Genomic DNA, 10,638 nt, shown 5'->3' on the forward strand with positions numbered 1-10,638 from the left:
TAGGTCGGTGTGCCAACTCAATTTATAATTTTAAAAATTGGCAAAATATTATATATAAATTTAAAGACTTTTTCTGGTTGTATCAAGAAAATGAAATATCTTCTGACAGGTGTTGGTTGCATTACTTCTGGTTGTATTATGGTTGTATTTTCATAAGACAACTTCTGGTTGTGTTATGAAAATATTTAGTTTGGTACTGCAGAATGTTGTTAATCAACAATTCTTGCCATGCTGATCAGCACCGCAAGTGACAGTTGTCTAATAATTACCAAAGAAAGATGGTTTTATAGACTCTCACAAAAAGGATGAAAAACCCACTCATTGCTTTTTTAGAAGGAACACCGTTCATGAGTTACGATAGAAACTTTTTTTTCGGTGATTTCTACAAGCATTTGTTTCATGGTGCCTGGTTATTTTTTCCTTGTTAGTGGAGCCTATTTTCCGCTGATATGTTAGCAGGTCACTGTTGTTGCCTGTATTGCGATATGTCAAACATTTCTTTGGTTACTGAAGCTGTTAATTGCAAGATATCTTTTGTGAAGCGAAGTGACAACATCACTCTTGCTTGGCGATGAATATTCGGATGAAACCGCTCGTCTCGCTATAAGTGCGCAAAACAAGTGCCCTCGTTTATTAGGCATTGTTAAAGAAGTCAAAAGTGTTGTTAAAGAAGCTTGGCCTGGCAGTAGCGTTGTTCGACTAATTTTGTTGCTGCGGTATTCTAATATAAATATTATCAACATGTAATGCTGGATACTGGGTACGAAATGCGTTCTTTTCTAGCATAAGAGTCAACCTACCTAACATTTTATTATTGCGGCCCGCCACAGCTCTCCTTAGTCCCAAAGTGGTCCGCATGCAAAAAAGTTGGTGACCCCTGATTTAGATTAAGTGGATGGGAAGGCAAGGAAGCCAATCTTCGAGTCCATCTTCAGGCATGCCTTTAAGTGTCTTCCCAAAGAAACAGCCGCATGCTCTTCAGCGGTGTCAAACCGGCGACCTTTCGACTGCCGTTCCGAGGCTCTCACCACTCGGCTATGCAGCCGACAATTCGACAATGACTGTGTGTTTGTATTGTTTGAATGTAAATGCATAAGTATCTATTACAGCTGTTGATAATAACACGTAAGTGACATTCATCTTAGTTTAGTTCAGTTACAATGAGCAAGATCAGTAAAAGAACAACTAAAGTTATCGCTGTAGCGAATCCAATCCAGAGCTTTTTGTTGTTTTTTGCGGCCTCTTTTTTGATTTCCTTCGTATGATCGCTAAATATTTTGGAATGCTCTTCCAATGTGTCTGCTTGACTCTGAAAGTGTAGCACAAACATTGTCCTTCATAAAATTAAAACTAACATTAGATTACAGATGCAATTCTACTGAAGAGCAAGCTTTGTTGTAACACATATGTACTGTAGAATAGAGTAACTCTATCAGTTTCTGCATTAATTCAACGTCTGCAGACGTTCAATCAATGTAAAAAGACTGATTTGCTGGCTGAGAATTAAACTAGTAAAATAATATAAATCATTGTGAAACGTTTTAGTTGAAACATGAAAAGAAACCTTGTTTATTCTGCATTAAAAAAATACTGAAAAGCAAGAATTAGGCATTAATGAAGCAACTAAAATGTTGCAATCAATTTTTACGTTCTTTGTAGTTACTGTTTTACTGTATTTAATATTGTTTGTTACTATGTTGCTTGGGTTAAGACCTACCCAGTCAGTAACTAAGCTTTTTCATATTAATTTAACGTTTATACTGTAGATGTTGAGCCAATGTATAAGAGATGGAATTGTTGGTTTGAATTTTGGTCTTTAAACAATGATGTTTGTTTGTCGTATCCAGGCTTACGCCCGATGATTGAGGATTTAGATTAAGTGGACGGGAAGGCAAGGAAGCCAATCTTCGTGACCACCTTCAAGCATGCCTTTAATTAAGTGCCTTACCAAAGACGCAGCTGCATGCTTTTGAGCGGTGTCGAACCGGCGCCCTTTCGAACGTCGTTCCAGGGCTCTCACCACTCGGCAATGCAGTCGACAACTCTAATCCACTAGGCTACGCTGGTGACAAGATAATAATGATAATACCAAACAATGATAATACCAAACAATGATAATACCGTGTTACTGTTTGGTTCTCGACTAGAAAGCAACCTTGTCAGGGCAGATATAGAGCTTATTGATTGGTGATTAACTTAGTTCATGTTGTTTCAGAGCCGCAGCATATGGATCTTGAGCGACCAAGTTTTGACAACCACTCACCTGGCAGAAAAAATTTGTTATTTTTTTTGCCTGGGGTGTTGTCAAAACTTGCTTAAGTTGTTCTAACATACTTTATAGAAGCTTGAACGTTATGGCTTTATAGTTACCTTCAGTGATTCTAAACTTTCCTCTCTATCACTTAGTTTTTGTGCGTTTATGGAGATTACTTCAGTAACCTCTTCAACCTGAAACAAAACAATATCCCGATATGTTATAAAGATTTGGATCCGTTTCTTACTCAAAATATGAAACTTTTCAGCTATGTTTATCTAAGACAGGAAACATACAAGTAACCGAAATTTAAAGTTTTCATAGGTTTACTGACGTTTCAAAAAGCTACAGGCCTATTGCTACTTTTGGTTGGTTGGTTTTGGATCTTTATCTTTGGATTGACAAAGCCTTTGATACGTTATTCTTGGCGTTTCGCATACTTGTAGACTTAGAGGCTTTAAACCACTGACGGAACGGTCACCGAGATTGGCAGAGTGAAGTTTTCGATTGTTATTAAAGTATTGTTGCAAGGGAATTATTGTTGCAGGGGAATTACAGGTGCCACTGGATGGAAAACAGTCCTGAAATGCGTTGCTCAAGCGCACACCCCAAGAGTCGAACCAGCGCATCTTGGTATTGAGGTTTCTTGGTGTACAAAGTTGGGCATTTAACCACTGAATTAACGCGGAGCGGGCTCTTGCAGTGTACTTACTTGATGTTCTAATTCCGCAAAGGAGGAGTCAAGTGACTTTTTTTGAAAATCCTCTTGCTCATGCTTGGGACTTGATGGAACGGATGATGTATACAAAGATGTAGGCATAGGCACTTCACACGAAGACTCCAGTTTGGGCATTGTTAAAAATAATTTCGAGGGGTCTATTGTGAAAGACTCTACAAAAAGCAAATTAGTCAGAGTTGTGAAAAGTAATCCGTAATCGCAATAATCTGTAATCATACTAATCCGTAATCACACTGATCCGCAGTGACGATCGGTGAGGGAAAGCAAGGAAAGCAGTGCTTACCTTAGCAAAAACTATGCAAAATATAATGACTGAATTCTAGGTTTAACTTATTATTTTTATCACGTCTATTTTAACTTGAAAATTACTGTATTCGTAACTAGAATTACTCGTAACTCTTGTGAGTAGTCTAAGTCCTCACCAAACCGCATGTCTTGCCTATAAATGCCAATTGACGCAAACGCTTCTGTCAGAAACAATCACTGAGGCTCCAGGTAAGCAACTATCAAACTTGCTTTCCCAGATTCAAAAATGTCAAAAAACGCCTTCGTTTTAACCAATCCTCAGCCGTTTTGCAAAACGTCACCAGCTGCTTAGCCAATCAGATGTGTTATGGTTATGGTAGGTTAGTTGTGCTTTCCCAGTGACGTCAATGCGTACATTCGCTAGAGCGACTAGACTAACTCGTCAGAATGGTATCTCGTCACGGTACACGCACAGCATCATAATGCCAAAAAGCTTGTTGCTGTTTTTTTGATGTCCTCTCGCCATGTACTTTGGCCTACTGTACTAGCTTTCATAGTCATGCCTTTGCCCTTTTTACAGCGTTGATATAACGTTACTTCGCCAATGAACGTTCAGGTGCGGATGCAATATTTAGCTTGTTAAGCTTCTATACGCAGGAGGCAAACTTATCCAGCTTTTTGTACAAATTGCTTGCGGTTGTAATGTTTAGGCCTAAGTGTGTAGTGTAGGCTTAACTGAATATCTGAGAATGAACATTCATGACGAATTAAACATTTAGACAACTATTATTCCATGTCTAACACAGGATTTGGTCCTGCAACGTTAAAATTAAGATTGTTCATGACTTCTAAACATTAAATGGATGTATGATCACGACATAGGCGAAGCACAATTTGACAGATTTTTATTTTTGATTTGTTTTGGAAATGCTCTCAGAGCGCACCAAATTGGAAGTGTTTTCAAAAATTTCTGGGGGAGGCCCCCCAGACCCCCCGCTGGAAGTGTTGCCTTCGGTAACACGCCTTCGGGCTTCGCCCGACGGTTACACCCTTCGTGCCTACTACCAGGGGCGCCGGAACGATTTTTGACTGGGGGGGCAAGATTACGAAAAAAGGGCACTTTTGTTTACTAAAAGGCCAAATTTTTTTTCAAGTTTTAAGATAAGATAGGCTATACCGTAGCGACAATGCTAATCTATCAGCTCACTATGTATTGAGTAGGCCATGGCCACCTGGAGATGTGGCCTGATTTGTCACATTTTGCAGATTTTGATTACAGCTACTGCTAGTGCTTGACTGACATTTTTGGAGATGTTTTTACTTTTTGCTGTTTCCTGATGACAAAAAACTTTTTGTTGCCTTGGGAAGCAGTAGCAAATGAGAAAAAGGAAGTTGAAAAACGCGAAATCAAATTTTCTTTGTTTTTCAACATGTGAGGATGTTAAAACCTATTGTGTCATCTGGGGAAAAGAATAAAGAAAGCGTAAAAATCTAACTTTTAGAAAAATTTATTTAAACGTTCGCCCAAAGTTAGAAAAACCTGGAAATTTCTGCAAAATGTGACAAATCAGGCCGTATCTTTAGGTGGCCATGAGTAGGCTAATGATAGCCTACAAGTGTCCGGTATACAAAAAAGGGCATCATGCTATGTTATAATGATGTAACCTACTGTCAAGCCTTAAAGTAGCCTGCGGCCATGGCCGCTAAGTAGTGCTTGAATGGCCGCCGGTGCTACCTCCTCAATCGGCCAAGTTTGGCCGCCGGTCTCTTCTAGCCAATTATTTAATTTCGCAATAGAATGATCGTGGATTAACTGTCGAAAATATGTAGTATCAAAGAGTGACGCAAAATTAGGTCAGCGCGTCATAATCGCCACTGTTGCATTGTGCGGAAATATTTGTTATTGATGGAATATATCCATTTGCGATCACCAGCGCTGTAAGTCTTGTTTGTAATTCCCGACGTTAATTTTAACAAAGTCTTAATCCGAAGTGCTAATTTACATCGGCTGGCAATATTGTCGTTTTTATGTCTATTCGATGTTGTCGGACATTAAAAAGGAGAACTAGGTTAGTTGACATCCGAGGGGAAAACATTTTTTGATCATATTTTGCAAAAATGATGCTTCTTTTAGCAATGTCCTTCACATCATTGAAATACTTATTTTATTACCTTGCCGTCATCGTCAACACATGTCGAACGTTATTTTTCGTTGCTAAACAGAATTCTAGGGGAGTGGCGAACTTTTTTAAAATCAGCCACATTGGAGACACTCGTGCGAGTGTCGTTAGACGGTTAGATGGTCCCGCAGTACTGGATTACAATCCCGATAAAGCAGTTATTGCGTGGTGCAACGATTCTATTGTAGGACGTCGCCCAGGCCCAGACTTCAACAACGCTAAGTGATCATTTTTGCATTGTTTCAAGTTTAATTCTATTTAGGCCTACTTGTGCTATCGTTATTTTTATTTTGTATTTTGACCTCCAAGCACGCAGATTTGGCCGCCGAGAAGGAGCTCCCGGTAGGCCACATGGCTGCCGAAAAAAAAACGAGTTTTAAGGCCTGTACTGAAGCGAATAGCACAAATTGTTATATTGCAAAATGTGCAGTAGGTTACATGAATTTAAAAGGGCACCATTGCCCCCCCTGCCCCTCCATCTGCAGAAAAATTGAGTTGCAGCAGTTTTCCAAGTTGCTTTCCCAACGGTTTAAGCCACCGAACGTCACTGTTGATCCGTAATCACTAATCATAGCCTACTAATCCGTAATCATACTAATCCATATTCATAGTAATCCGTAGTTGTAGTAGACCGTAATCATAGTAATCCGTAATCATAAAAATCCGTAATCTTAGTAAATTGTAATCGTAGTAATAAAGTAATCGCAAGTAAAACTCCATCATCTGTTGTCTAGCGTTGAGGATGGGAAGAAAATATTTCTGTTTTAAACTACGACGGTGAAAGTAATGAAAGCTTAATAACCTTTCCCAAGACAACTGCATTTGCATTCACCCTGTTTGTTACACCCTGGGTGGAGGTAGGTTTTCATATGAATAACACCTCTCACCTTGTGATTTATGTGAAATAAGTGGCGTCTTTTCCGTCACTTCGTATGTTTCAGCGGTTGATGTGCCGGGGGTGGAACGCCTTTTAGGAGAGGGCGAATTTCTAAACCAAGTTTGCACATGTGACGCAGAACATCAAATATAGTTACTATACACTAAAAACCTTTACAGCCTGCTCCACCTAAAAGAGGGATCATCAGAAGGTCCTTATTCAAATAAAATCGCTCTGCTTGGCTTTTTACTTGGCATTGAGCACTTTTTGTAGTATTAATAGTATTTATTGTGTAACACAGAACAAATATCAATATTTAAGCATATATTGCAACTTCTGTGCTATGCTTCCTTTAAAATGCAATGATGCGTTTATCTTAATGTATGCGGCGTTTGATGCCAAATAAAATAATACAGTATATAACGATTTAAAGACAGTTGCTGATAAAAATACGTTTAATACTGCCCTACATTAGCAAATAAATTGAGTTTTATTTTACAGCCTTTTTGTATATCAGGCTCAGGAGCCAATTACCTAATGAAAATACTTACGAGCTTTGCTTCTTTCTGCTCTTCCTCATTGAACCTTCACAATGAATTTCAATTAATTCCTGGCATTTTGAATGGACGTTTGTACCACACTCTGTGAAGACATGTGAAAATAATGAGTGTGCTTCATATGATATTCATCCATCATTGGTTGCAAGTTTGGAACGTTTTATAAGGTAAAAAGTTTTCAGAGAAGCCGTATGAGGGAGCAACCAAGCACATTTAGGATCTGAATAAGTACTTTTCATATGACTCGGCGAGATGTGAAACCAACACCCAGAACCGTCTAATTTTGGTCCGGTACCAATAATATCAATGGTGCCAAAAACACACCATTGCAAAAACAAAACAACTCTAATGAAATATCTAAGTACAAGGTGGCTTGTAAAGTTAAGAAAAAAGAAGTGGGCTAATTTTCTTAAAGTGCCCCTGACAGGTTGGACCCAAGTATAGTAACTTTTCTAAGCATTTTCTAGCGCAGAATTATGCTTAACGAACTTTTTAATCTTAACCTCGAAGCTCGACTGGTAAGGGCGAAATTTATACAAAACGACAGTTCCACAGCGCCACCACAGGCGAAACTCCATATTTCACTGCTCTGCGACGACTTTGGTGGTATTACGTCATCGTGGGTGGGCGTCGTTAGCGACGAATAAAACAAATGCTTTCTAGATGTAATTGGTGGATCACAGTTTGGTCGGAGTTGGTACAAGCGGTTGCTTTCTTCGAATATTTATTCTTTTTTGCAGTTTAATAAAACTGTACTGGATACGTTCCTACAAAACCTAAAATATACTTGAAGTGAAAAATGAAGAAATCGTACGAATCATCATTCATATTTATTTCATCATCACTATTCATAAATAAATAAAAGTTCTCTCTCTCTCTCATAATGTGCCTTCAGTTGGCCATTAAAAACCGGTGTAATAGTCATCTGGACTTTAAAATTGTTTCGGATTTGCCAAACAATGCATGACGGCAGCACAATCCGATTGTTGCTTCCGAGAGCACCACCTTGTAGTATCCACTCCAATACATGTACATGCCTGTAAGCGACTAATTACCGATACTGCCTGCAAGGAAATAAAATCACTTTGTTTAGTGTGCATTTTTTAGCGTTTAGGGTATTTTTAGCCTAATGTAGCATCCTTACTCTTTCGATAGGTCTCCGTTTTCTCCTTTCGGTTTATTGCTTTTTCTCCAGTTCTTCCTGCTCCTCATAAAAAAAGTCCTCAGAACTGCAGGATGTAAGTGTGCCTCAAAATGGGTCAAATTGGTAACACAGCTAGATGGGTCTTTCTTCAAAAGTGCTTTCGTCTGTGGCACTTCATGGCAACATACACATTCATTGGGCTGGGACATAGACTCGCACTTGTGGCAAACGCACCACCTACAGTTCCCAGCACGCCACTCATTGCTGAGAAGATCCAAATCGGGTTTGTGGTGTTAACAAAATCATCTCCATTGAAGTAAAGAGAACATATACGACTAGTTTTGTATGGTCCATCCCACTTTCGAAGACTTGAAGAAAACTTTGACTATTTTCTTCTCAGCACCTTGTTTTGTTTGAAAGCATGAAAATATAGCACACGTCTTTGTCAGTGACTCTGTCACATAAACAGCAATTTCCAGGCATTACCTCAACCATAAATTAAGGGTACTGTCTGTGAGATACTGCTGTTACACTGCAAATGGCTATAGCCAGATTAGGATAAACAAAAAAATTATCCAAATTGTAGCCCTACAAGAGTTTAGAAAAACTGCAATTTCAATTGAATTGAGATGCTGTTTGATAAAAATAAACTCAATCTATTTGATCTAAACCTGATAGTAATAATAAGTTGACTTTTTCCTTTCGGTAATTCTCATTTTGCACATGCTTTCGACCAATAGAGCCCCACACATTGACGTTTTGGAGCAGTCGTACCATACCTTACCAACTCACCAGAGAGAAAGAATGTATCCTTCCAACCCACGGTGACGTCACAGCGGTGTTGCCGTTTTTATTTTCGTAATTGACTGATTGCCAGATTTGCCGAAAATGAACGAAAGTTTGCAAGCGTGTAACTTAGTAGCCTGTTGATATTTTTTACGATTTGCTGGTCAGGGAAGTTTGTTAGTGTCATCTCTTTGGTATCTTAGGTAAATTTAGCAAATTTATTTTCCTGTCAGAGGCACTTTAAACCAAAAAGTAGTTGATTCTAAAACTTGGTACCTGCCACAATTTGTTTCTATCTCTTACACGTAAAGATACTTTGAAAAGATTGATGACGTAGTATATAGGGATATTACACGCTAAACATCAAACAAATGGTCGAATAATTTTACTTGTGAGATGAAAGATGAAATGGACTATAGCCTTTATTATGTTCCCGGATATCTTGGAAAGGTTTTAGCCCCCAAAATCATCATGGGTCCAAAAGTGCCCTGTGGACCCCTCAATAATACCACATCTCAATGATGGTATCTATCTTCTCGGCAGCAAACGTTGACAAATGTAAGCAAGAAGATGTAGAGTATTTTATATCTTCAGTGCAAGTTGTTCAGTTATTATACCAACTACTCCTTTGATTATAACTACCACCGGAAATTTAATTAGGCCTACCAGGTATTTCACTGTTGAAGTCCACTGGGTTGAAAAAGGTCTTTACTGACTTGTTTTACCACAGTCAGTTGCCAATATTCACGTATAGGTTGCTAACAATAACACAAAGGTTTCACTATTAAAATGACATGAAAAACAAGGAAAAATGTGTATTTGCAAAGTCATACTTAGACATCGTCATTGCATCCATCATTCTGTTATTAATTGTTTTATCACAGCATGATTATGACATATACCTCATCCTTTTTACAGGAGTGATGACACGTTAATGGTAGTTTAATGTTTTGTTGGCTAAAACTGCAAAAGCTTGGTTCTAAAGTATGCTGAAATGCCTTCTCTCTAAAGTTTCCAATGGAATCTGCCCCTGGGCCAACTGACCTGAGCATTTGAGTCCCTGGTTCATCATACCAGCAAGTAACCTCTTGCAGTGATCACAGTAAGTTGGGCGGGTGTAATTTTTCTGACGGAAGTGATGATGTCCGACGATCTGTGAGGTAACAAAGATTTAAGAACAATCGATAAACGCGCATGGCAAACGAAAATTTTGAATGGGAACCAGCAAATAAAACAGTGTGATAAAATTTCATATTTTAAATATGGAAGCACGCGTGCAGTACAAACTTCAATGCAACATTCTTTGACGTTTTTGTGAACAATTTGTCAACATTGGAATTATATTGGTGATAGGAATAATGAATTGATGTAAAGTTGTATCTTTAACGTCATTTCTAAATTGTTTCTGCGTATTGTTTCTGCGTTTGCAGTGCATCGCGTCAGAAAGGCAAGAAATCGTTTTCTGGATATGCCACATAATTACCACTTCGACACAGCTCTTGGTCAAGTCTTCCTGGCATGCTTCGTGGATATGGATACCACATCCTGAAAAATAAACGATAAAATTGTAAATCTAGGCTTCAATTTGAAGATAAGTTGAGACTCACAATTTGAGGGTGCACACGTACCCTCAATTTACCAGCATTTTCTCGTATTTAAACTACAACACCGTGGCCTAATGGCGAGTCGATCGTTACGTGACTCGAGTGACGATCGTCCGCCTCGTTAGCTCAGTGGTTATACGCCCGGCTCAAGATCACGCGGCGCAAGTTCGACTCTCGGGGTGTGCGCTCGAGCAACGCATTTCAGGACTGCTCTCCATTCAGCGGCACTTAGTGAATGGAATAATTCCCCG

The 10,638-nt window shown here is 38.9% G+C and overlaps 1 protein-coding gene across 1 annotated transcript; it reads right to left on the bottom strand.

The window, feature by feature from the left end:
- Window positions 1–1,123: 1,123 nt before the first annotated feature.
- On the bottom strand, window positions 1,124–10,387 carry LOC145775116 (uncharacterized). The gene is made up of 7 exons (XM_082586323.1): window positions 10,267–10,387; window positions 9,828–9,936; window positions 6,848–6,938; window positions 6,307–6,407; window positions 2,967–3,145; window positions 2,371–2,448; window positions 1,124–1,309 (listed from the first exon to the last, which is right to left on the bottom strand). Exons 2-7 carry the CDS (start codon window positions 9,853–9,855, stop codon window positions 1,142–1,144), a joined length of 645 nt encoding a protein of 214 aa, XP_082442449.1. The 5' UTR covers window positions 9,856–9,936; window positions 10,267–10,387; the 3' UTR covers window positions 1,124–1,141.
- Between the last annotated feature and the right edge of the window lie 251 nt (window positions 10,388–10,638).

This window comes from Aplidium turbinatum, chromosome 8 (genome assembly GCF_918807975.1).
Source record: "Aplidium turbinatum chromosome 8, kaAplTurb1.1, whole genome shotgun sequence".
NCBI lineage: Eukaryota > Metazoa > Chordata > Ascidiacea > Aplousobranchia > Polyclinidae > Aplidium > Aplidium turbinatum.

What these genes read in the sequence shown, in the direction of transcription:
- LOC145775116 (XM_082586323.1), bottom strand. Translation starts at nt 9,855, where the DNA reads ATGATGAACCAGGGACTCAAATGCTCAG. An exon ending in TATTTCACATAAATCACAAG is followed by an intron (nt 3,146 to 6,306) that starts GTGAGAGGTGTT and finishes TGCTTTTTGTAG; the next exon opens with AGTCTTTCACAATAGACCCC. An exon ending in AAAGTTTAGAATCACTGAAG is followed by an intron (nt 1,310 to 2,370) that starts GTAACTATAAAG and finishes CTACACTTTCAG; the next exon opens with AGTCAAGCAGACACATTGGA.